Genomic DNA, 26,844 nt, shown 5'->3' on the forward strand with positions numbered 1-26,844 from the left:
CTGTACCCACCTTATACACTGACACCAACCTCCAGAGATGAATGTGTCAAAGATGATCTGGGCACCATTGAAGAAATCACCAAACTGTGCCTCCCACAGGGGCAGTAACTTTGGGCTCTCAATGCTCATCCCGTATTCGAATCCCAAGACGGCCTCTTCTGACAGGGGGCTGTTGCTGACCTAATCCCAGGGAAGAGAAGGAAACGCTGGCATGTGAGGGCAAGGGCAGAGCATTGGGTTCCTGGGAACTTATCAAAGGGAGGTGGTGAGGAGAGGGAGCCTTGCTCTCATTCATCACCACATTCTTTTTGTTTGTTTGTTTTTGTTTTTTGAGATGGAGTTTCGCTTTTGTCGCCCAGGGTGGAGTGCAATGGCTCCATCTCAGCTCACTGCAACCTCCGCCTCCCAGGTTCAAGCGATTCTCCTGCCTCAGCCTCCTGAGTAGCTGGGATTACAGGTGCCCGCCACCACGCCCAGTTAATTTTTGTATTTTTAGTAGAGACAGGATTTCAGCATGTTGACCAGGCTGGTCTCAAACTGCTGAGCTCAGGTGATCCACCCACCTTGGCCCCTCAAAGTGCTGGGGTTACAGGCATGAGCCACCACGCCCGGCCTCATCACCACATTCTTTTGAGAAGAGATTTGCTGCTTGGTGTCAGGGATGCAGATGAGAAAAGTTGGGACAAAGAGAGGAAAAGATAAAAGAGGCCAGAATATGGGTATTACAGAGTTTCTTCAAGGATAAGCACATATACTTCTCAGATGACCCTCCTCTAGAGCTGAGTATACAACTGTGTCTTACAAGGTTTTCAAAAACCTGTGGCCGGGCGTGGTGGCCTCCCAACAATTTGGGAGTTGGGAGGCCAAGATGGAAGGATCGCATGAGCACAGGAGTTTGAGACCAACCTGGGCAACATGGCAAAACCCCGTCTCTACAAAAAGCAGACAAAAATTAGCTGGGCGTGGTGGCACATACCCGTAGTCCCAACTACTTAGGAGGCTGAGGTGGGAGGATTGCTTGAACCTGTGAGGTGGAGGTTGCATTGAGCCGAAATTGCGCCACTGCACTCTAGCCTGGGCAACAGAGTGAGACTCTGCCTCAAAAAAAAAAAAAAGAAAGAAAGAAAAGAAAAAAAATGGCTGATCTTGGTTTGAGAAATACATGGTAGTCATGTCTGTGTTAATTTCCTGATTTTGGTGTGTTATGATGGAGAAGGATGTCCCTGTTTGTGGAAATACACACTAGGGGGCACCAGGATGGCAACCTGCTCTCAAATGGTTCAAGATGGAAAAGAGGAGGTAGGAGGATCACTTGGACACAGGAGGTTGAGGCTGCAGCAAGCTGTGATTGCATCACTACACCCCAGCCTGCGTGACAGAGCGAGATCCTGTCTCAAAAGAAAAAAAAAAAAGGAGAAAATGTTCCTCACTGTATACAACATTTTGGTAATTTTGTGTTTCTTTCAAATTTTAAAAAAACACATGCTTAAGTCACATCTTTATAGAATATTATTTTGGAATAAAAGGGAAGGATGGGCAGAGTGTGGTGGCTCACGCCTATAATCTCAGCACTTTGGGAGGCTGAGATGGGCAGATCACTTGAGGTCAGAAGTTTGAGATCAGCCTGGCCAATGTGACAAGACCCAGTCTCTGCTACAAACACAAAAATTAGCAAGGCCTGGTGGCACACATCTGCAGTCCCAGATACTCAGGAGGCTGAGGTGGGAGAACCACTTTAACCTAAGAAGCTGAGGTTGCAGTGAGCCGAGATTACGCCACTGCACTCCAGCCTGGGTGACAGAGCAAGACTTGGTCTCAAAAAAAAAAAAAAAAAAAAACCAGGATGAACTGATACGTGCTACATGCATGGATGGACCTTGAAAACATGATGCCAAGTCAAAGAAGCCAGTCACAAAAGGCCACATGTTATACCATCCTATTTACATGAAACATCCAAAATAGGCAGATCAATAGAAACAAGTGGATGAGTAGTGTCCAGGGGCTGGAGGGAGGAAGAAGTGGGCAGTGACTGCTAATGGGCGTGGGCTTTCTTTCTAGGGCAATGAAAATGTTCTAAAATTAGATAGTGGTGATGATTACACAACTCTGTGAATAGACTACAAACTGCTCAAGTGTACACACTGAGAGGTTGAATTTTATGAGTTATAGCTCAATAAAGCTTTTATTTAAAAAAATAAAAACCCTCTAGGCTGGGCACAGCGGCTCATGCCTATAATCCCAGCACTTTGGGAGGCCAAGGCAGAAGGATTGCTTGAGGCCAGGAATTCAAGACGACACTGGCCATCACAGTGAGACCCCTATCTCTACAAAATATTTACGGTTAGCCAGGCCTGGTGGTGCTTGCCTGTAGTCCCAGCTACTTGAGAGGCTGAGGTGGGAGGATTGCTTGCGCCTAACAGCTGAAGGCTACAGTGAGCTATAATTGCACCATGGGACTCCAGCCTGGGCAACAGAGGAGGACCTGTCACCCACACACACACACACACACACACACACATATACACACACACAAAGATTGAGATGTACAACAGAGTTGGGGGGAAAAACACACCCCAAGGACCTATTCACTTATCATGAAGGCTGCCTGGCCTCTGTCCCTTCCTAGAAGCCATTATTGATAAGGGAACGCTGGTCAGTTATAAAATTCAATACAGACAATGAAGGCAGATCACTGCTTACGAAAATACAGCTACTCTCACTACCAAGATCAAGCAGGAGTTTCTCCCAGGGTTTTCACATAGAGGACATGGTATTAAATAATAAATTACTATTATTATTTTTTGAGACAGAGTCTTGCTCTGTTGCCCAAGCTGGAGTGCAGTGGTATGATCTCGGCTCACTACCTCCGCCTCCTGGGTTCAAGCAATTCTGCCTCAACCTCCCGAGTAGCTGGGATTACAGGCATGTGCCACCATGCCCGACCAATTTTTGTATTTTTAGTAGAGACAGGGTTTCACCATGTTGGCCAGGCCAGTGTTGAACTCCTGCCCACCTTGGCCTCCCAAAGTGCTGGGATTACAGGTGTAAGCAACCACACCCAGCCTAAATAATAAATTAAATCTTCAGCCAGGTATGGTGGTTCACACCTGTAATTCCAGCACTCTGGGAAGCCAAATAATCCCAGCTACTTGGGAGGCTGAGGCAGGAGAACTGCTCCAACCCAGGAGGCAGAGGTTGGAGTAAGCCAAGATCATGCCATGGCACTCCAGCCTGGGTGACAGAGTGAGGCTCCGTCTCAAAAATAAATAAATAAATATAAATTAAATCTTCAACAGTATCCACAAAATAGACACAGGTATTTAATTGGGACTTTTTCAATAGCAAAATTCAAAACTGATAATAAACATCAAAGCACAATTCAATGAAAGCTTCATGTGAGGTAGGGGAATACTAAACATTTCAGTATCTAGTTCAGCAATCTGACTTGATCCAAGGGTAGATTTTGGACTAACTTAAAGAAAAGATGAGCTCCATATCCCTTCAGTTATCTTCCTAAAATGTGGCTTTTGCCAAGTGAATTTTTTTTTTTTTTTTGAAATGGAGTCTTGCTCTATCACTAGGCTGGAGTGCAGTGGCGCGATCTCAGCTCACTGCAACCTCCACCTCACGGGTTCAAGCGATTCTCCTGCCTCAACCTCCTGAATAGCTGGGACTACAGACACGTGCCACCACGCCCAGCTAATTTTTGTATTTTTAGTAGAAATGGGGTTTCACCATTTTGGCCAGATGGTCAAAATGGTGACCTCGTGATCTGCCCGCCTCAGCCTACCAAAGTGCTGGGATTACAGGTGTGAGCCACCACGCCCGGCCGCCAAATGAATTTTTTATAGAGTGTCAGTAACTCAAGATGATGTTCTCAAACTAATGGCTAGAGTAGAAAAGAAGATGACATGCCACTCAACTTACCTTAAGGAGTAAGTTATTTTGATAAACATCATGTGCTAGACACTTGAATACTTGTTTGAGGTAAATAAATGAAAACTCCACTACTATCCTTAAGGCACGAAAGAGAAGGGCACAGAAGCTGCTACACAGAAATACATGGTTACATCTGGCTGGCTGCAGCGGCTCACACCTATACTTCCAGCACTTTGGGACGCCAAGGCAGGTGGACTGCTTGAGGCCAGGAGTTCAAGACCAGCCTGAACAATAGGGCGAAACTCCATCTCTACAAAAAATAAATAAATTAGCCAGGAATGGCACCTCATGCCCATGGTCCCAGCCATTCAGGAGGTTGAAGCATGAGGATCCCTTGAGCCTAGGAGGTGGAGGCTGCAGTGAGCCAAGATGGCACCACTGCACTCCAGCCTGGGCAATAGAGGAAGATTAAGTCTCAAAAAAAAAAAAAAAGAAAGAAATACATGGTTATGTGTACATTCGTCAAATCGATCATACCTTAGGGAACAGGTAACCTTGAGGATGCGCGATTTTGCTTTCCTTAAGTAGGCAAGGAATACTGACTCATCCACATCTTTGAATAACTTTAATGAATTACCGCAATATGCAGATGACAATGTCAACTTTGAGTTGACAAAACACATCGATTTGACATTTACATGATTACAGATAAGTCACCAGAAGAAGAAAGCTCCAGCCTACTCTCTAGTGGGTTACTTCCATCCCAAATTGACAGACCCACCTCATCCACCCATCTAGCAGCCCTTTACTTCCAAAGGTACTGAACCCAAAGTTGCCAGCACTCGTTCCTATTTGTTCTAAGATCCTGGAACTGTAATTGTTGGCACCTGGATTTTACAACAGCTATAGAAACATCTTACCTCTAGAAATCCCTTCTGATTGGGGTCCATATGGTTCAGGGGGATGTAGGTGTCATCGGTCTCCTGGCAAACCACCATTGCATGTCTCTGACTGAAAGTTCCACGGCCAACATCTTGGCCACTTAGACGAACATTAAAACCTTAAGCAAGCAAGAAAAAAAAAAGTCAGATTCCCATAAATAACCTAATAATAAGGTGTGGTGACTCTAAATTCTTATATACTGGCTTAATCCTGAGAATTTTCCTTAGGATAACAGATAGTTACTAATATATGCTGTCTGATATTCAAAAGTCTATAGTTAAGATGAGATTCTGTAAGAATGGAGAGGTATCATGTGCCCTGCAATTTTTAGAGAAAACTATCTTTCCAGTACATCCAGCACTAGCCCTTTGTTTCCCAGGCATAACTGTCCTATGTCTATACTCTGATGAAGGTTGTCAGCACGACTTATACTACAATAAAGTAATATTGTCAGGAAAGAAAAATTAACATGTTTTAGAACCTCTCTGATCAATGAACACAATGGGAGGTAGTTATAACTCAAATAAACTGAAAGGTAACAGGTAGCAAACATGATTAAAAGTACTCTCTACTAGCTAGACAGAAAATTCTTACCTTGAGCAAGTAAGGAACCCAAGGCGAGAGCTTCCGCAGTGGCCCAGTCTAGCTTGGTTCCATCCATCATCTTCTCCATTCTGGACTGTAAAATTCAGAGGAAGAAAAAAAGGAATGTCTAAGAATCCATCTCCTTTTTCTTTTTTTTTTATTTTTTTTTGAGACGGAGTCTCGCTCTGTTGCCCAGGCTGGAGTGCAGTGGCCGGATCTCGGCTCACTGCAAGCTCCGCCTCCCGGGTTCACGCCATTCTCCTGCCTCAGCCTCCCGAGTAGCTGGGACTACAGGCGCCCGCCACCTCGCCCGGCTAGTTTTTTGTATTTTTAGTAGAGACGGGGTTTCACCGTGTTAGCCAGGATGGTCTCGATCTCCTGACCTCGTGATCCACCCGTCTCGGCCTCCCAAAGTGCTAGGATTACAGGCTTGAGCCACCACGCCCGGCCTCATCTCCTTTTTCACAATGAGTACAAAAAATTTAATGCAGGCCAGGCATGGTGGCTCACGCCTGTAATCCCAGCACTTTGGGAGGCCGAGGCAGGTGGATCACTTGAGGAATTCGAGATCAGCCTGGACAACATGGTGAAACCCCATCTCTACTAAAAATACAAAACTTAGCCAGGCCTGGTGGCATGTTCCTATGATCCCAGCTACTCAGGAAGCTGAGGCAGGGAATCACTTGAACCTGAGAGGTGGAGGGTGCAGTGCAGTGAACTGAGATGGCTCCACTACACTATAGCCTGGGCGACAGAGCAAGGCTCGGTCTCAAAAAAAAAAAAAAACAAATTAATGCAACAAAATTAAGCATCAAAAAAAATGCTGAATAAAAACAGAGTGCAAAGGGATACATTAGAGAAAGAGAGCAATTATATACAGTTGGTTTGTTTTGTTTTGTTTTTTCTGAGACAGTCTCTCTCACACAGGCTGGAGAGCAGTGGTGCGATCTTGGCTGACTGCAACCTTGGCCTCCCTGGTTCAAGTGATTCTCCTGCCTCAGCCTCCTGAGTAGCTGGGACTACTGGTGCACACCACCACACCCAGCTAATTTTTGTACTTTTTAGTGGAGAAGGGGTTTCGTGATGTTGGTCAGACTGGTCTTGAACCCCTGAACTCAAATGATCTGCCTGGCTCGGCCTCCCACAGTGCTGGGATTACAGGCATGAGCCACCACACCCGGCCTACATACAATTTTAAAACAGGTAAAACAAACACGTGCTTAGGTTAGTGGTTACCTCTGCAGAGGTGGGAGGAGACGGATCAAGGAGGAGTATGTGGGCAACTGTATTTATAATATCCTATTTCCTAAGCTGGGTGATGATGAGTACATATTAATAGTTTGTTGTAATAGTCTCTGTACCTATAACAAAAACTTAGAGTTAATGGATTGTTTTAATTTTAATTTCTTTTTTTTTTTGAGAAACAGGGTCTCATTCTGTCACCCAGGCTGGAGTACAGTGGCACAATCTCAGCTCACTGCAGGTTCAACCTTCTGGCCTCAAGCAATCCTCCCACCTCAGCCTCCTGAGGAGCTGAGACTATAGGCATGCGCCAGCATGCCAGGCTATTTTTTTAATCTTTACTAGCAATGAGGTCTCACTATGTTGCCCAGGCTGGTCTTGAACTTCTGGGCTCAAGCAATCCTTCCACCTTCGCCTTCCAAAGCACTGGTATTACAGATAGGAGCCACCATGCCTGGCCAAGTTAGTGTTTGAAAATAATTCGTGTTGGGCACAGCGGCTCACACCTGTAATCCCAGCACTTTGGGAGGCCTAAGTGGATGGATCAACTGAGGTCAGGAGTTCAAGACCAACCTGGCCAAATGGTGAAAACTCATCTCTACTAAAAATACAAAAATTAGCTGGGCACGGTGGCACGTGCCTGTAATCCCACTACTCAGGAGGCTGAGGCAGGAGAATCGCTTGAACCTGGGAGGCAGAGGTTGCAGTGAGCTGAGATCGCACCACTGCACTCCAGCCAGGGAGACACAGCAAGATTCCATCTCAAAAATAACATAAAATAAAATAATTTAGAGGGCAAATTTCCTTCCTCTTCAAGCTTAAAAAAGATAAAGACCTTTAACTCTTTGCTCTCCATGTTTTAGCACTGAAAGTTCCACACTCCAGGAAACCCCTATGAAAGTCCCACACTCTAGAAAACCCCTAAGTCCCAGGCCCACCAGGGCCGTTTGTCATCCTATAGTGATACTAAGACAATACGTAAAATGTTGGCATGTTTATGGGGCTTCTTTGGGGTATGTGTGTTGATTTTTGTTTCTTTTATTTAAGCCGGCTGAAACAATTAAAGTATTTTCTACTCACTGGTTGAAAAAATAAAAACAGACATTCTTGTATCTCTGTATTTTTTTATAGTGTACGTGTATTCCAGGTACATGTAATGTATGAACATGCATAAATACATGAAGGAAAAAGAAAAGTAGAGAAAATCTGAGGTAACTATCAGTACCAAAACAACCCTAGGATCAGTTTCTAGAACCTAATGACACACAATAAATTTCTGTCAAATGAATCAGCCAACCAAAAAGACCAGACCAATGTCAGTCCCTTGGCTGAGCAGGAAGGAGAAGCAATAACCAGCCATTTGGAAGCTGCCCACCTGAACATGTGTCTTCAGCAGGTGACTGTGCATCTGCAGCTCTCTTGGCACCTCTACAGACTTCACGCCAACAAACTGCAGGAGGTCGAGGGGCACACCTGTGCTCCAGGTGGTGATTCGTGCTTCTGGCTGAGCCAGGCCCTGCCAGTGGGCCTGCAGGTTCAGGGCAGGGGGGCTGTAGTGGGCCATGTTATTTAAGTGATCATTCAACTTAGCATAGCAGGAGGATTTTATTTCAGACACCTCCTCCTGCGTCATGAGTCCACTGGCAATGAGGTGCTCTGCATATGTGTCTGGGATACTCTTTCGAGCTCTGTCCAAGAAAGAGGAGAAACAAAAATCAATCTGACCTGTAACAATCTAACTGAGACAGAGAGAGTCACTGTCAAGTGCGGTGGACTGTCAGCACTCTAAAAAGGCATTCGACAGGTGCAGTGGCTCACGCCTGCAATCTCAGCACTTTGGGAGACCAAGGTGGGTACATCACCTGAGGTCAGGAGTTCGGGACCAGCCTGGCCAACCTAGTGAAACCCTGTCTCTACTAAAAATACAAAAAAATAGCTTGGCGTGGTGACAGGCGCCTGTAATCCCAGCTACTCAGGAGGCTGAGGCAGTAGAATTGCTTGAACCTAAGAGGTGGAGGTTGCAGTGAGCCGAGATTGCACCATTGCACTCCTGCCTGGGCAACAAAAGTGAAACTCCGTCTCAAAAAATAAATAAATAAAGGCCGGGCGCGGTGGCTCACGCCTGTAATCCCAGCACTTTGGGAGGCCAACGTGGGTGGATCACAAAGTCAGGAGATTGAGACCATCCTGGCTAACATGGTGAAACCCCGTCTCTACTAAAAATACAAAAAAAAAAAAAAAAAAAAAAAAATTAGCCGGGCGTGGTGGCGGGTGACTGTAGTCCCAGCTAGTAGGGAGACTGAGGCAGGAGAATGGTGTGAACCTGGGAGGTGGAGCTTGCAGAGAGCCAAGATTGCGCCATGGCACTCCAGCCTGGGCAACAGAGCGAGACTCCGTCTCAAAAAATAAATAAATAAATAAATAAATAAAAATAAAATAAAAAGGCATTCAGGAAAAATGTTTTGGAACTACACAGAAGTGGTGGTTGTACCACTTTGTGAAGGTAAATAAATGCCACTGAGTTGTTCACATTAAGATGCCAATTTTATATTATGTCATGTTCATCTCAATAAGTTTATAAAACATAAATAAGCAATGTTAAATATAATTAATTAATTTAATAAATGAAGGCACTCACAGTAACAACCTCTTTTCCAGGCAAGTAAGAGAAAACAAATTTATCTTTATAAGTTTTTGTCTGCATCCAAGTAGAAATAATAAATAGAGTTTTTCTATGATTTGATAAATTCTGACAATTATTTCCAAGACTGACCCACACTGTCTATCCAATCAGCACCCCTCTTTATTTAAAAAGGTATGGAACCCAAAGTTGCCCCAGTCTCTGAAAGTTGCAATCTTTCAGGTTGCGTCAATCATCCTTTAACTACAATCATCAGCACCTGGGTGTCACAATAAATGTCACTCTACATTCATGTAATACCTTATAAAGTCTATTCACATATATTATCATATTTAATCCTGATAAAAGAGAGAAGAAAGCATGACAGATTTTAAAGTTAAGGCCCTGGGGCCAGGTAAGGAGACTCATGCCTGCAATCCCAGAACTTTGGGAGGCCGAGACAGGCAGATGGCAAGACCAGCCTGGGTAGCACTGTGAGACCCTGTCTAGTCAGGAGTAGTGGCAAGCACCTATAGTCCCAGGTACTCAGGAGGCAGAGGTGGGAGGATCGCTTGAGCCCAGGAAGTCCGGGCTACAGTGAGCCGTAATCACACCACTGCACTACAGCCTGGGCGACAGAGCAAGACCCTGTCTCAAAAAAATAAATAAAATAAAATAGGGCCCTGAGGTTCATTGAGTCATTCAGCTGCTAAATTCAGAGCTAAACAGAACACAATTAGTTCTTCTGAGAGCAGTCCTCTTTCTGGTACCAAGGATCAGAAAAGCCCATAAAATGTTTATTCCTCTGCTTTAATTTATATATATAAGGAAGTAAGCTGGAGGACGGGCATCTATTTTATTTCCTAGTATCTAGAAAACGAAGTTCCAAAGTAACGAATTCCCCCTCTGTCACATTAACCCTCTGAATCAGCACCACTGGACAGAAATGAAATGCAAGCCATGAGTAATTTAAATTTTTCTGGCAGTCACATTAGAAAAGGTAAAAAGAAACAGGTGGAATTAATTTCTTTTCTTTTTGTTTTTCCTTTGAGATTGAGTCTTGCTCTGTCACCCAGGCTGGAATGCAGTGGCACAATCTCAGCTCACTGCAAAGTCTGCCACTCCAGGTAGAGTGATTCTCTTGCCTCAGCCTCCTGAGTAGCTGGGACTACAGGCACACGCCACAGCACTGGCCAATTTTTGTATTTTTAGTAGAGACGGGGTTTCACCATGTTGGCCAGGCTGGTCTCAAACTCCTGACCTCAAGTGATCCACCCACCTCAGCCTCCCAAAGTGCTGGGATTACAGGTATGAGCCACCATGCCCAACCATTTCAATAATATATTTTATTTAAGTCAATATACTCATTATATTGTCATTTCCATATCTAATAAATTTAAAAATTATTATTTTGGGTTTATATTTTACATGCTAAGTATTTGAAATATGGTGTATGTATTATCTTTATAGCACATTAATCAGGACTAGCCACTTTTCAAGTATTCAATAGCCACTGATGGCTAGTGGTTTCCATCTTGGACAGCATGGTTCTGAACATTCACTAAAATCCTCTGAGTTACCTCTTACCAAGGTGCCAGGCAGGTCTGCAGCTATGGTTTGTAGAAATGGATCGCTGAGGTTCTATTTCTGGTCCTGCCAACACTGCAGTAAGTAGATTTGGGTGAGGTTTGCTTAATTCCCCCTGCTTCAATCTTCCCATCTGCTGAGTTTCTAAATTGCCCTTTGTCTATTTAATGAGGAACCATGTGAAGTGTGAAGAGTATGTGAGGCCAGGCACAGTGGCCCATGCCTGTAATCCCAGCACTTTGGGAGGCCAAGGCGGGCAGATCACTTGAGACCAGGAGTTCGAGACCAGCCTAGCCAACATGGCAAAACCCCTGTCTCTACTAAAAATACAAAGATTAGCCAGGCGTGGTGATGCATACCTGTAATCCCAGCTACTCAGGAAGCTGAGGCACATGAATTGCAATTGCTTGAACCCGGGAGGCAGGGGTTGCAGTGAGCCGAGATTGTGCCACCTGCACTCCAGCCCAGAACTGTGTCAGCTTTAGCACTGAAAGTTTCGTGTCCTGCCTGAGCATGGTGGCTCGTGCCTGTAATCCCAGCACTTTGGGAGGGCGAGGCAGGCAGATCACCTGAGGTCAGGAGTTTGAGATCAGCCTGGCCAACATGGCAAAACTCCGTCTCTACTAAAAATTACGAAAATTAGCCAGGCATGGTGGCACACGCCTATAATCCCAGCTACTCGGGAGGTTGAGGTAAGAGGATCACTTGAGGCAGAAGGATCACTTGAACCCGGGAGGTGGAGATTACAGTGAGCCAAGATCATGCCACTGCATTCCAGACTGGGCAACAAAGCAAGACTCCATCTCAAAAAAATATATATGTATTTTAATTGTTAGGGAGCATACCACACAAGGGTTTATAATTGTACCTGATGATTTTGTACATGATGGGGTTGGTGAAGAATGGCTCATCCAGCTCATTGTGGCCCCACTGCCTGTAGCACAACAGATCAATAATCACATCCTTGCGGAACTGGCGTTGGTATTCAAAAGCCAGTCGTGTGGCACGGACCACTTCCTCTGGGCTGTCTCCATTGACATGGACGATGGCACAGCCCACAAGCTTTCCTGAAGGACAGAAGACCAAGCTGAAACAGGACAGTTAACACTGGCCCTCTCTAAGCCCTACTTCCTGCATCAAAAGACAGCCCAGTCCTCACAGGTAGATACTGGTTTGGTTAAGAACCCCAGCTTTGGAGACCAGCTGGCAAGTTCCAACTCTGGGACTTATTGTGTGACCTTGGTAAAGCTACAAATCTCAGCCTCCTTATCTATAAACCGGGAATAGGGGCTCCTATCTCTTAGTGATACTGCAAAGGTTCAATGAGTGAATGCACACACAATTGTAATGCCTAACAGTGCCTGGTACATAGTAGTTAATATTTATTTTGTTACTGTCATTACTCTCTTTCTCCCTGAGATAAAAGGGTCATTAAAGGATATACCCTAGAAAAAGATAAATTTTCCCCAAAGAAGTTCAAGAATGGATCTTCAGCATCTTCATCAGACTAATCATAAAGGATTCACATAGACAAGCCCAAGAGGCATCCAGTCCAGGCTGTTTGTATAAAAGGAGAATAGTTGCCATCATCAAACAGTCTTGTAATCTGTGAAACTGGGAATGGGTAATAACAGCCCTGTCTTTCTCTTAAGACGACCAATTTCAGCCTGGCGCAGTGGTTCACGCCTGTAATCTCAGCAGTTTGGAAGGCTGAAGAGGATCACATAAGACCAGAGGTTCAAGACCAGCCTGGGCAACACAGTGAGACTCAATCTCTACAAAAAATTATTTTAAAAATTAGCTGTGGCTGGGTGCAGTGGCTCACGCCTATAATCCCAGCACTTTGGGAGGCCAAGGCAGGTGGATCACCTGAGGTCAGGAGTTTGAGACCAGCCTGACCAACATGATGAGATCCTGTTTCAACTAAAAATACAAAAATTAATGGCGTGGTAGTGGACGCCTGTAATCCCAGCTACTCTGGACACTGAGGCAGGAGAATTGCTTGAACCCAGGAGGTGGAGGTTGTGGTGAACCAAGATGGCACCACTGCACTCCAGCATGGGCAACAAGAGTGAAACTCCATCTCTAAAAAAAAATTAGCTGTGCATGGTGGCATGTGTCTGTAAATCCCAGCTACTAAGGAGGCTGAAGAGAGAGATTCTGTTGAGCCTGGGATGTCAAAGCTGCAGTGAGCCATGACTGTACCACTGCACTCCAGCCTGAGTAACAGAGCAAGACTCTCAAAAAAACAAAAAACAAACAAAACAAACAAACTAAAAAACCCTACCAATTTCCATGGGTAAAAAAGAAGCTGACTTTGATTCTTCACATCTTATTTCTTTTCTTTTTTTTTTTTACTTTGAGACAGAGTTTTACTCTTATTGCCCAGGCTGGAGTGGTGCAATGGCCTGATCTCGGCTCGCTGCAACCTCCACTTTCCAGGTTCAAGGGATTCTCCTGTCTTAGCCTCCCGAGTAGCTGGGATTACAGGCATGCGCCACCATGCCCAGTTAATTTTGTATTTTTATTAGAGAAGGGGTTTCTCCATGTTTGTCAAGCTGGTCTCGAACTCCCAAGCTCAGGTGATCCACCTGCCTTGGCCTCTCAAAGTGCTGGGATTTCAGGCGTGAGCCACCATGCCCGACCTTCACATCTTGTTTCTAACTATACTATTTCACCAAGTTTAGTGGTTGAACACATCCCTTTTCACTAAGCCCCTGGGCACTCCAAGTTTGAATATCCTAGAGATAACAACTCTGGTGTTGTACTCATTGTGTTGATCTCTGACTTGTACCAGATCACCCATCCAGTTATAAGAAATTTGAGATGGCACACTGTGGCTCCATCCTTACTTCCTTGGATTGAAGAATCACACTGATATGCTGGACGTGGTGGCTCACACCTATAATCGCAGCACTTTGGGAGGCTTAAGCAGGCAGATCATCAGAGGTCAGGAGTTCGAGACCAGCCTGCCAACATGGTGAAACCCTGTCTCTACTAAAAATACAAAAATTAGACAGGTGTGGTGGTACACGCCTGTAGTCCCAACTACTTGAGAGGCTGAGGCATGAGAATCACTTGAACCCGGAAGGTGGAGGTTGCAGTGAGCTGAGATCAGGTCACTGTACTCCAGCCTGGGCAACACAGCGAGACTCTGTCTCAAAAAAAAAAAAAAAAAAAGTTAGCCAAACAGGTCAGTGCAAGCATGTGGTCCCAGCTCATCAGGAGGCTGAGTCAGGAGAATCACTTGAACCCAGGAGGCAGAAGTTGCAGTGAGCCGAGATCGTGCTGCTGCACTACAGCCTGGGTGACAGAGCAAGACTGTGTCTCAAAAAATTAATTCATTAATTAAATGAAATAAATGAAGGATAACCAGTGAGGCTCATTGTTCTGTGTGCACTAGAGGTTTCCCTGGGAATTTCACATCGGCCTCAGCAACATCAGTTCCTCCCTGTGTTACGTACCAATATCACTGCAGTATAAAGAAGACCTTCCTCTTTCAGCTGGAGTGGTATAACCCAGCTGGTTATTAACAATCAAATGGACACTCCCACCAATTCTGAAATGCGGGAGATTGGACAGCGTGAACGTTTCAGGAACAATCCCTTGACCACAGAAAGAAGCATCACCATGGACCTAAATCATGAGGCAAGGAGAGGGGTGGAGAGAAAAGAAACATAAGGGATTAAGAAATTTAGGTTTTCAAGGCCGGGCACGGTGGCTCAAGCCTGTAATCCCAGCACTTTGGGAGGCCGAGATGGGCGGATCATGAGGTCAGGAGATCGAGACCATCCTGGCTAACAAGGTGAAACCCCATCTCTACTAAAAATACAAAAAATTAGCCGGGCGTGGTGGCAGGTGCCTGTAGTCCCAGCTACTCGGGAGGCTGAGGCAGGAGAATGGCGTGAACCCGGGAACTGGAGCTTGCAGTGAGCTGAGATCGCGCCACTGCACTCCAGCCTGGGCCACAGAGCCAGACTCGGTCTCAAAAAAAAAAAAAAACAAAGAAATTTAGGTTTTCAGGTTGGAATTATTTATTTATTTTTTTTTTAATTTTTTTTTTTTTGAGACAGAGTCTTGCTCCTTCGCCCAGGTTGGAGTGCAATGGCACAATCTAAACTCACTGCAACCTCCGTCTCCCGAGTTCAAGCGATTCTCCTGCCTCAGCTTTCCGAGTAGTCGGGATTATAGGCACGCACCACCACACCCGGCTAATTTTTTGTATTTTTGGTAGAGACGGGGTTTCACCACGTTGGTCAGGCTGGTCTCGAACTTCTGACCTCAGGTGATCTACCCTCCTCAGCCTCCCAAAGTGCTGGGATTACAGGCATAAGCCACAGTGACCAGCCTCGTTTATCATTATTTTAAAGAAAATGGCATTTTCACCTTTTATTTCAGAAGTCGATCTTAAGATCAGCTCAATATACTGGGTAAAAATGAAAGATTAAAATAGTTTAGAGTATTATAAATTATGTGAAAGGTAAACAGAATGTCTGGCTAATGATTTCAAGATTTCTATTTAGAAGCACCGTATCAGGCCAGGTGCAGTGGTTCACACCTGTAATATCTACACTTTGGGAGGCCGAGGCAGGAGGGTTGCTTGAAGCTAGGAATTTGAAACCAGCTTTGCCAACCTGGCAAGATCATGTCTCCACAAAACAAAATAAATCAGCCAGGTATGATGGCAAGCACCTGTAGGCCCAGCTACTCGGGAGGCTGAGACAGGAAGACTGCTTGATCCCAGGCATTTGAGGCTGCAGTGAGCTATGATTGCGCCACTGAACTCCTGTCTGGACGAAAGATCGAGACCCCATCTCAAAAAAGAGAAAGAGAGAAAGAAAGAGAGAGAAAGAGGAAGGAAGGAAGGGAAGGAGGGAGGGAGGAAGAGAGGGAGTGAGGGAAAAGGGAGGGAGGAAGGAAGGAAAGAAGGGAGAAAACAAGGAAGAAAGGAAGGAAGGAAAAAAGGAAGGAAGCAAGGAAGGAAGGAAAAAAGGAAGGAAGGAAGCAAGGGAGGGAGGAAGGGAGGGAGAAAGGAAGGAAGAAAGGAAGCAAGGAAGAAAAAAAGGAAGGAAGGAAGGAAAAAAGGAAGGAAGGAAGGAAAAAGGAAAGAAGGAAGGAAAAAAGGAAGGAAAGAAGGAAAAAAGGAAGGAAGGAAGGAAGGAAGGCAGGCAGGCAAGCCGGCCATATCATAATTAAATCCAATTCTGCCTACTCCCAATTTATTCACTACAAGTTTCTGGCCTGTGAAAAATTAAAATGCATAGGATAACATGGTTATTCACAGACAGAATATTTGCTTATCTTATATATTTATCTATTTCTGTGGAATTTGAAGACTGATTCTGAAATCCAGCATTCATTATCTCCTGTAGTTAAAGGTTTGTATTTAAATGAATACTCATAGGAGAAACATGACCACAGCTCAAACCTCTAAAAGATACTTGTTGCGTTACCAAAAACTTGGAGAGAGGGTAGAAGAAGAACGAACCACACTGATAATTTGTATTATTTGCCTTAATGCCAAAGGCCTTCATTTTAGAATAAACAAGCAAAAAAAAACAGGCCAGGTGTAGTGGCTCATGCCTGTAATCCCAGCACTTTGGGAGGCTGAAGCAGGAGGATCATTTGAGGTCAGGAGTTCGAAACCAGGCTGGCCAACATGGTGAAACCCTGTCACTACTAAAAATACAAAAATTAGCTGGGCATGATGGCAGGCGCCCATAGTCCCAGCTACTTGGGAGGCTGAGGCAGGAGAATCACTTGACCCCAGGAGGCAGAGGTTGCAGTGAGCTGAGATTTCGCCATTGCACTCCAGCCTGAGTGACAGAGCGAGACTCCATCTCAAAAAAAAAAAAAAAAAAAAAAAAAAAAAAAAAAAAAATTCACACTTGTCTTGTTACATGACAAGTATGGATACCACGAAGTTTCCATGAGGGCCATCCTTTCAGAGAAATAATGACACCTGTGCTCCCAGAAGGAGCAGGTTTGCCAGCCCATGCCCCCTAAGTTAATTCATAAGCCAAGCAAGGAAAACAGCAGTGGAAGCCCCAGGCTAAAGCCAGTTGCCTAAAGACTAAACCTCATGAATCTCCTGTTAGTTTTTAAAACAATCCCAGAATCTTTTTCCAAAAGGTCATCTCAGTTTCATCACGAATGTCAGCCATCTATTTTCAGCCCTCCCAACCCACACATTCTTCCCAGTTTTCCCCACCTCTGGCCTCACTTCCAGAAGCTCCAAGTACCTGTAAGCAAATGACCCTGTCCCCCGGCTGGGCTGAGTTGTCTGGCGAGTAATCGCCGTCTTGGCGAGACTGCTGCCTGCCACGAGTTTTGCCCACGGCCACGGGGTTGACGGCCTCCAGGTGCGAGGGATTGGGCAGCATTGTCACGTGGAGGGGATGGTGTGCCCCGAAGTCCAGGTCCACAGAGGAGGTCAGGTGAGACAGGACATCTCCAGTGGCTGAAAAATTCTCCGGAAATTCACTTAAGCCTTGCATTTTACGGAACATCAGCTATTGTGGATACATATAAAACAAAAACAATGGCGTTCATCACAATGGAGACTAGGGAAGAAGTGCTGAGTTGAAATCACACAAGAAAAAAGAAAATTTAAAGCCAGGAGTGGTGGCTCACGCCTGTAATTCCAGGACTTTGGGAGGCTGAGGCGGGAAGATCACTCAAGGTCAGGAGTTCAGGACCAGCCTGGCCAACATGGTGAAACCCCGTCTCTATTAAAAATACAAAAAATTAGTCGGGCGTGGTGGCAGGCACCCGTAATCCCAGCTAGTCGAGAGGCTGAGGCATGAGAATCACTTGAACCTAGGAGGCAGAGGTTGCAGTGAGTCAAGATCATACCACTGTACTCCAGTCTGGGTGACAGAGTGAGATTAGGTCTCAATAAATAAATAAATAAGAATACACGGAAAACCAATCCAAATACCAGCTCTGTCAATTAACTAAACTGTCTAAACTACCTCCTGGACCAACTGCTCACATGCTTAGTTGCCTTTGCTCTTTTTTTTCTTGAGACAGGATCTGGCTCTGTCTTCCAGGCTGGAGGGCAGTGACGCAATCTCAGTTCACTGAAGCCTCCATCTCCTGGATGCAAGAGATCCTCCCACCACAGCCTCCCAAGTAGCTGGAACCATAGGTGCACCACCTAATTCTTATGTTTGTAGAGACCATGCCACCTAATTTTTATTTTTGTAGGGACAGAGTTTTGCGAGGTTACCCAAGCTGGTGTTGAACTCCTGGGCTCAAGCACTCTTCTTGCCTTAGCCTCCCAAAGTGCTGGGATTGCAGGTGTGAGCCACCTTGCCCAGGCTTAGTTGACTTCTTAAAAGGAATGATCACCATGAGTTTTACTTTTTAAAATGTATTGATATTCAGGCAGCATCTTGCTTTGTTGCCCAGCCTGGAGTGCGGTGGTGAGATCTAACTTACTGCAGCCTCAAACTCCTGGGCTCAAGTAATCCTCTGGCCTCAGTCTCCTGAGTAGCTGGCAACACAGGTGTGTGCCACCATGCTTGGCTAACTTACTTTATTTTTGGTAGACACAGAGTCTTACTTTGTTCCACAGGGTGGTCTCAAGTCCTAGATTCAAGCCATCCTCCTGCCTCAGCCTCCCAACAGGCTGGGATTACAGGTGTGAGCCACAGTGCCCGGCCATCACCATCACCATCATTTATCAGCAGAATGAAACCAGCAGTTTTATTCTGTTACCATCAATCTTACAGTGCTACTGAGAAACACAGCGAGTAACCTTACCTCTGGAGGGAACTGGAGAAGGCCTGTCAATAAATTCAGCCTCCCTCTATGGGGCATCCCAATGATGACATCAGTGATTCCGCTGTAGGCCGACATTTTCAGCAGCTCGTGGAAAAAGCCCATCATGCTTTCAGCCCCTTCGCCTCCATATCGCTTCACTGTCGAGAACTTGGTGGCCAGAAAGTGGTCAAACTCCTGCAGAACATCATGTCAGACATGAGCTGCCAGGAGACAGCCAGCTTCTCCAGTGGAAGGCAGATAAGTCTGTGTGTGTTGTGAGATAGCCCCACACTCCCCAAGTGGCCACAACAATGGCACTTTACTGCATATCCTGGAGAGAGACGTAACAGGGACACAGCGGGACGGCTTTCCAAGGATCCTGGACAGCAGGAGGGGCCGAGGAGAATAACCTTCGTGGCAGAATAACTCACCCCAAGGAAACCCCCTTAGAATGTATGTTCTTCTGGACTGGAAGCCAGGCCTTAGATTTCTGCTGCCTCTTCCCAGTACCCGTTTTCACAGGGGGTTCTATGGTATGAATCAAGGCTGCAAACTATCCAACTACCCAAACTATTAGGAAGGAGCTTCTTGTCATCTTGACATTCCAGAGTCCTGGTCACAGCCCTGATGGAGGTTCACTTCCATTCATTTGTATTGAGCCTCTCTTCCACATGTCATCTTTTGATCATCTCAAGTTAAGTTCTGAACTTAAGTACCTTCGGTTCTTAAGAATTAAGACCAGGACAGGCATGGTGGTTCATGTCTGTAATCCCAGCACTTCGGGAGGCCAAGGTGGTTGGATCACTTGAGGCCAGGAGTTCAAGACTTGGCCAACATGGTGAAACCCCATCTCTACTGAAAATATAAAAATTAGCCAGGTGTGGTGGCATGCACCTGTAATCCCAGCTACGCAGGAGGCTGGCAGGAGAATTGCTTAAGCCTAGGAGGCGGAGGTTGCAGTGAGCCGAGATTGTGCCACTGCACTCCAGCCTGGGTGACAGAGCAAGACTGTCTCAAGAACTGCAACTATACATAGCCCTGAATGGTGACAGTATGTCCTGGTATCGGGACTTTTTTTTTTTTTTTGAGACAGAGTCTCACTCTGTCACCCAGTGTGGAATGCAGTGGCACGATCTTGGTTCACTGCAACCTCCGCCTCCCAGGTTTATGCTATTCTCCTGCCTCAGCCTCCCGAGTAGCTGGGACTACAGGCGCCCACCACCACGCCTGGCTAATTTTTTTGTATTTTTAGTAGAGACAGGGTTTCATCATGTTAGCCAGGATGGTCTTGATCTCCTGACCTCATGCTAAGCCCACCTCAGCCTCCCAAACCAAAGTGCTGGGATTACAGGCGTCAGCCACAGCGCCTGGCTAAGACTTTTTTCTTACATATTAAAAGAAATTTTAGGCCAGTCGCGGTGGCTCACCCCTCAATCCCAGCACTCTGGGAGGCTGAGGTGGGCAGATCACGAGGTCAGGAGATCGAGACCATCCTGGCTAACACATTTTAGGCTGGGCAAGGTGGCTCACGCCTGTAATCCCAGCACTTTGGAAGGCTGAGGGGGGTGGATCACGGGGTCAGGAGATTGAGACCATCCTTACTAACACAGCGAAACCCCATTCTACTAAAAATACAAAAAATTGGCTGGGCATCGTGGCAGCACCTGTAGTCCCAGCTACTTGGGAGGCTGAAGCAGAAGAATGGCTTAAACGTGGGAGGCAGAGGTTACAGTGAGCTGAGATCACACCACTGCACTCCAGCCTGGGCGACAGGGAGAATCATCTCAAAAAAAAAAAAAGAAATTTGAAATACATTTTTTTTTTTAATGTTTTTTAAAGGCCAGGTGCAGTGGCTCATGCCTGTAATCCCAGTACCTCGGGAGGCCAAGGCAGGCGGATCATGAGGTCAGGAGATTAAGACCATCTTGGCCAACATGATGATACCCTGTCACTACTAAAAATACAAAAATTAACTTGGTGTGGTGGCATGTGCCTGTAATCCCAGCTACTCGGGCGACAGAGCGAGACTCTGTCTCAAAAAAAAAAAAAAATTAAAAAAAAAAGAAATAAAACCGTAAGAACTATGTGGGTTTTTTTGGTTTTTTTGTTTTTTTTTTTTGGACAGAGTCTTGCTCTGTTGCCGAGACTGGAGTGCAGTGGTGCGATCTCAGCTCACTGCAACCTCCACCTCCTGGGTTCAAGTGATTCTCCTGCCTCAGCTTCCCAAGTAGTTGGGACTACAGGTATGCTCCACCACACCAGGCTAATTTTTGTATTTTTTTTTTTTTTTAGTAGACACGGGGTTTCACCATGTTGGCCAGGCTGGTCTCAAATTCCTGACCTCAAGCAATAGGCCCACCTCAGCCTACCAAAGGGCTGGGATGACAGGCGCGAGCCACCGTGCCCAGTCAGAAGTAAGGTCTTAAGGATCTTGTCATCTTTTATAGAGTGAGTAGAAGTAGACACATACACGAGAAGTATTTTGACTCTGAGGAGAGCCAATAGGTCGATATTTTGGCAACCAACATTTTGCTACTTAGAATAAAGTGTTGTGCTCAGAACAAGGATCTTTGAGGAAAAATAAAATAATAAAATGGTATGTGTGTTATATGATCCATTGTGTTGAAGTAATGAGGGATTTAAATTCAGAGTTAATGGCTCAATTCCCTTTCTTCAGTAGTTATATATCTTTTTTTTTTTTTTTTTTTTTGAGACAGAGTCTTGCTCTGTCACCCAGGCTGGAGTGCAGTGGCGCAATCTCAGCTCACTGCAGCCTCCACCACCCAGGCTCCAGGGATTCTCATGCCTCAGCCTCCTGACTAGCTGGGATTACAGGTGTGCACCATCACCCCTCGCTAATTTTTGTATTTTTAGTAGAGACGGGGTTTCTTTATGTCAGCCAGGCTCCATATCTTTATAGACAGTGAGGCTGACCTACGCCCTTGCTATTAGATGCTCCTTTTTTTTTTTTTTGAGACTGTGTTTTGCTCTTGTTGTTCAAGAGCGCAATGGCGCGATCTTGGCTCACTGCAACCTCTGCCTCCTGGGTTCAAGTGATTCTCCTGCCTCAGCCTCACGAGTAGCTAGGATTACAGGCATACACCACCACACCTGGCTAATTTTTGTATTTTTAGTAGAGATGGGGTTTCTCCATGTTGGTCAGGCTGGTCTTGAACTCCTGACCTCAGGTGATCCGCCCACCTCAGCCTCCCAAAGTGCTGGGATTACAGGTGTGAGCCACCGCACCCAGCCTAGATGCTCCTTTTTACCTGAGATTCCAGCATTAGTTTTGACAAATGTTTTCGCTCTTCTGTGGTAAACGTCTCCTTTTGCAGTTCCTCAAACCGCTTGGCAAACCAGTCTTTCTCCTCCTGGCTCTGAAGTTGGGAGGTTTCAATAGAAATCTGCCCACAGTAGATTTGATTGAGATAGACTAACACTTCCTCAAGTGAGGCCTCTTCCTTTTCCATGTTCAATAATCCTGTGAAATACAATCAAAGGGGTCATTTTAAAATATAATCATGTGGCAAGTTAATTCTGGAACATACCAAAATAATTACTTCAACACAGAGTTCTTTATTCTTAATAACTTGGGTCATTATTGGCCAGGTGCTGTGGCTCACACCTGTCATCCCAACATTTTGGGAGGCAAGGCGGGTAGATCACCTGAGATCAGGAGTTCGAGCTCAGCCTGACCAATATGGAAAACCCCGTCTCTACTAAAATTACAAAAATTAGCCAGGTGTGGTAGCGTGCACCTGTAGTCCCAGCTACTTGAGAGGCTGAGGCAGGAGGATCGCTTGAACCTCGGGAGACAGAGGTTGCAGTGAGCCAAGATCACACCACTGCACTCCAGCCTGGGCGACAGAGCGAGGCTCCGTCCCAAAATAAATAAATAAATAAATAACTTGGGTCATTATTAATGCTTATCTAGATTTTTTCTAAAGAAAAAAACTAAAAATATGGTCAGAGGTCATGAAGTAGTAAAACTAGGAGGGGGGAAAAACCCCACTTCCTTCACAAAGACAGAGCCTGCTGCTGCTTTATGCCAAGTTTTGATTCTACAGTAATTTCTTTTTTGTGTGTGATGGAGTTTTTGCTCATTGCCCAGGCTGGAGTGCAGTGGCACGATCTTGGCTCACTGCAACCTCTGCCTCCCAGGTTCAAGTGATTCTCCTGCCTCAGCCTCCCGAGTAGCTGGGACTACACGTGCACACCACCACGTCTGACTAATTTTTGTATTCTTAGGATAGATGGGGTTTCACCATGTTGGCCAGGCTGGTGTCAAACTCCTATCCTCAGGTGATCCTCTTGCCTCCACCTCCCAAAGTGCTGAGATTACAGGCATAAGCCACCACACCCGGCCCCAACCTTTACTTTATATTGCTTAGCAAGCTTGTCCAACCCGCAGCCCACAGGCTGCATGTGGTCCAGGACAGCTTTGAATGTGGCCCAACACAATGAATAAACTTTCTTAAAACATTGTGAGATTTTCTTTGTGATTTTTTTTTTTAGCTCATTAGCTATGATTAGTGTTAGTATATTTGATGTGTGGCCCAAGACAATTCTAATTCCAGTGTGGCCCAGGGAAGCCAAAAGATTGGACACCTCTGGCTTATGGTTTCTTACAACAAAGTTTATTGGTTTTTTTTTTTTTTTTTTTTTTTTGGTATATAAAGATTTAAAGTATTGGTCTTTTGAGGAAGTTAGATGCATCACCACTATATTCCAACTGAGTCATTAATCATGTCGTTTAATGTTTACCACATTAACTCGTTTGCTTTTATGAGGCGCTGAGGAATCAGTTCTTTCTGCAGAGGTTCAACTGAGGAATCAGTTCTTTCTGCAGGGGTTCAAGAAAAGGGCCTTTGGAGGCCCGTCTCAAAAAAGAAAGAAAAAAGAGAGAAAACTACCACCTTATGCCGGGAACGGTGGCTCATGCCTGTGATCCCAGCACTTTGGGAGGCCGAGGCGGGCAGATCACCTGAGGTCAGGAGTTCGAGACCAGCCTGACCAACATGGAGAAACTCCGTCTCTACCAAACATACAGAATTAGCCAGGTGTGGTGGCACATGGCTGTAATCCCAGCTACTCGGGAGGCTGAGGCAGGAGAACCGCTTGAACCTGGGAGGCGGAGGTTACAGTGAGCTGAGATAGCACCATTGCACTCCAGCCTGGGTAACAAGAGCGAAACTCCACCTCAAAAACAGAAAAAAAGGGGCCAGGCGTGGTGGCTCAAGCCTGTAATCCTAGCACTTTGGGAGGCCGAGACGGGTGGATCACGAGGTCAGGAGATCGAGACCATCCTGGCTAACACGGTGAAACCCCGTCTCTACTAAAAAATACAAAAAACTAGCCGGGCGAGGTGGCAGGCGCCTGTAGTCCCAGCTACTCGGGAGCCTGAGGCAGGAGAATGGCGTGAACCTGGGAGGCGGAGCTTGCAGTGAGCTGAGATCCGGCCACTGCACTCCAGCCTGGATGACAGAGACTGACTCCGTCTAAAAAAAAAAAAAAAAAAAAAAAAACAGAAAAAAAGAAAAGAAAACTACCACCTTGCAAAACTCAGGTAACCCTCCGAACCCTAAGAGACGCTAAAATGAAAGTTGAGGGTTTAAATGCCGTTACATCTTGGGGTAGTTTACTACACGGCATTAGATGACTGAAACATGACTCACTGATACACACAATCAGAATTTGGTATTTGCAAGATTAACTTTAAAAAGTAACATGAGGTAGGACCCTGAAATCATGACTGATGATGCAGGCCCAACTTTTTCTAAGTTCCCAGGCTGGGAAAGAAAATAGAATGAGGGGGGCAAGCTTTGGAATGGAGGCAGCCCTGGATTTCACCCCACCTCTGCCACTGAGCAGCTATGAGTTATATAAGTTCTCTTTGTTTTTCCATCTACAAAATAAAGAGGACAATGACTACTTTTGGGAGTGGTTTTGAGAACAAATTGACATATACTAAGCATATAGCACTTTAGAGCTCATGGTTTTTTTTTTTGTTTGTTTTTTCAGACAGGGTCTCACTCTGTTGCCCAGGCTGGAGTACAGTGGCATGATCAAGGCTCACTGCAGCCTTGACCTCCCAGGCTCAAGTGATCCTCCCATCTCAGCCTCTGGAGTGCCTGGAACTACAGGTGTGCATCACCATGCCCAGCTAATTTTTTTTTTTTTTTTTTTTTGTAGCAACAGTCTCACTGTGTTGCCCAGGTTGGTCTCAAACTTCTGGGCTCAAATGACCCTCCCACCTCGGGCTCCCAAAGTGCTGGGATTATGGGTGTCAGCCATTGTGCCCAGCCAATTCAATGTTTTTGAACCTTAAGAAAACAAGCCTCCTCAGAACTTCTAGAATCCCAAGAATGCTCCTTCCTGACCGTACCTCAACGTGCCCCCTTGGGTCTCCTCACACCTGTGGGAGCCTCAGCTCCAGCGGGGATGCTGCTTCTTCAAGAACAGAGGCAGGAGCCAGGCCTGGTATGCAGCTCCGAGCTCCCACCTGCTGTGCAGAAGCCATACCTGCCGTGTGGAAGGGTCCCTGCAGTGTCTGCACCAGGGCTTGGATTTCAGGCACATTCTCCAGCAGGGCTTGCCCGGTGAAGAGGGGGTTGATTTTGGCAGCTTTATGACCATGCTCGCGATATACTGTCACCAACCTGGCAAGGCCATGGTCAACTAAATTGGGGAAAATTTAAAAATACAAACAGTTTAGGAGATGACTACAAATCACAAAAATCAGCTTTTCAAAGAAGCTCTTACAGCTCTAGACACCTTTTAATTTATTTATTTATGTATTTATTTATTTATTTTAGAGACAGCATCTTGCTCTATTGCCCAGGCTGGAGTGCAGTAGAACCATCATAGCTCACTGCAACCTAGGCTCAAGTGATCCTCCTGCCTCAGTCTCCCGGGTAGCTGGGACTACAGACATGCACCACCACACTTGGCTAATTTTTGTTTTTTTTTTTTTTTGGTCGAGATGGAGTTTAACCATGTTACCCAGGCTGGTCTTGAACCCCTGAGCTCAAGTGATTCACTCACCTTGGCCTCCCAAAGAAGGCCAAGAAACACATTTTTACACTTTGTGTTATTTTCAGAACCCAGAGACAATTGTTAGCATATTTTCAAACTTTTTTTTTTTTTTTTGAGACATTGTCTCACTCTGTCACCCAGGCTGGAGTGCAGTGGTGCAATCTTGGCTCACTGCAACCTGCGCCTCCCAGGTTCAAGTCATTCTCCTGCCTCAGCCTCCCGAGTAGCTGGGACTATAGGCGCCCACCACCACACCCAGCTAACGTTTTGTATTTTTAGTAGAGAAGGGGTTTCACCGTGTTAGCCAGGATGGTCTCGATCTCCTGACCTCATGATCCACCCCCCTCGGCCTCCCAAAGTGCTGAGATTACAGGCATGAGCCATTGCGCTTGGCCCACTGCTTCTATTTCTAACTACTGGCCTCCCAAAGTGCTGGGATTACAGGCGTGAGCCACTGCACCCAGCCAAAGCACATTTCTTTACTTGGAGCAGGTTTAGTGAGTAAAGAACAGAGAGGTACTGAACACACACAGGATGTGTTTGCACTAATACAGCAGGTAGGTGGAGCCATAATAGGTCAAATAAATGAATCAAACCATCCCAGGAAATGAACTGATTTCAGCCTGGGGGTTAGTCCTACAAATTGCTAAGGGTTCTATTTTGAACCTTATTCAAGTTCTCAATTACTGTCATATGAAGTAGGAAAGCTTTATGTTTGTGGCTAAAATCCAGATAGACTATGTCTAAAGCATGTCCCTGTAGGCCACTCTCATCTTTTATTTTTTTATTTTTTTGAGAAGGAGTCTCGCTCTGTCCCCCAGGATGGAGTGCAGTGGCGCAATCTCGGCTCACTGCAAGCTCCGCCTCCCGGGTTCAAGTGATTCCCTGCCTCAGCCTCCTGAGTAGCCTGGACTACAGGTGCGTGCCACCACACCCAGCTAATTTTTTGTATTTTAGTAGAGATGTGGTTTCACCATGTTGGCCAGGATGGTCTGGATCTCCTAACCTTGTGATCCACCTGCCTCGGCCTCCCAAAGTGCTGGGATTATAGGTGTGAGCCACTGCGCCTAGCCCCCACTCTCTCCTTTTAAGTACATATTCTTCTACAGCATTGCAGGAACGTGGTTTTTTTTCTAACTCCAGAGCTACTCAACCTCAGTCACTTTTGGGGGACTTCTCTTTGCCCA

General features: G+C 45.7%; 1 protein-coding gene across 4 annotated transcripts in view; it reads right to left on the reverse strand.

The window, feature by feature from the left end:
* The window catches only part of LOC105490650 (dehydrogenase E1 and transketolase domain containing 1), a 54,521-nt gene that overhangs the window by 18,718 nt on the left and 8,959 nt on the right, over window positions 1-26,844 (reverse strand). For 2 of the 4 annotated variants that reach the window (XM_071070486.1, XM_071070489.1), the window contains exons 2-11: window positions 25,145-25,300; window positions 21,892-22,103; window positions 18,623-18,817; window positions 17,098-17,367; window positions 14,320-14,491; window positions 11,724-11,922; window positions 8,024-8,336; window positions 5,416-5,500; window positions 4,800-4,939; window positions 30-180 (exon numbers count right to left, since the gene is read on the reverse strand). In XM_071070486.1, coding sequence (XP_070926587.1) covers window positions 30-180; window positions 4,800-4,939; window positions 5,416-5,500; window positions 8,024-8,336; window positions 11,724-11,922; window positions 14,320-14,491; window positions 17,098-17,367; window positions 18,623-18,817; window positions 21,892-22,103; window positions 25,145-25,300 — 1,893 coding nt within the window. The remainder of the gene's footprint in view (window positions 1-29; window positions 181-4,799; window positions 4,940-5,415; window positions 5,501-8,023; window positions 8,337-11,723; window positions 11,923-14,319; window positions 14,492-17,097; window positions 17,368-18,622; window positions 18,818-21,891; window positions 22,104-25,144; window positions 25,301-26,844) is intronic. The other 2 variants (XM_071070487.1, XM_071070488.1) reach the window with 2 other exon arrangements.

The sequence above is a fragment of the Macaca nemestrina genome, chromosome 9 (assembly GCF_043159975.1).
Source record: "Macaca nemestrina isolate mMacNem1 chromosome 9, mMacNem.hap1, whole genome shotgun sequence".
Classification (NCBI taxonomy): domain Eukaryota; kingdom Metazoa; phylum Chordata; class Mammalia; order Primates; family Cercopithecidae; genus Macaca; species Macaca nemestrina.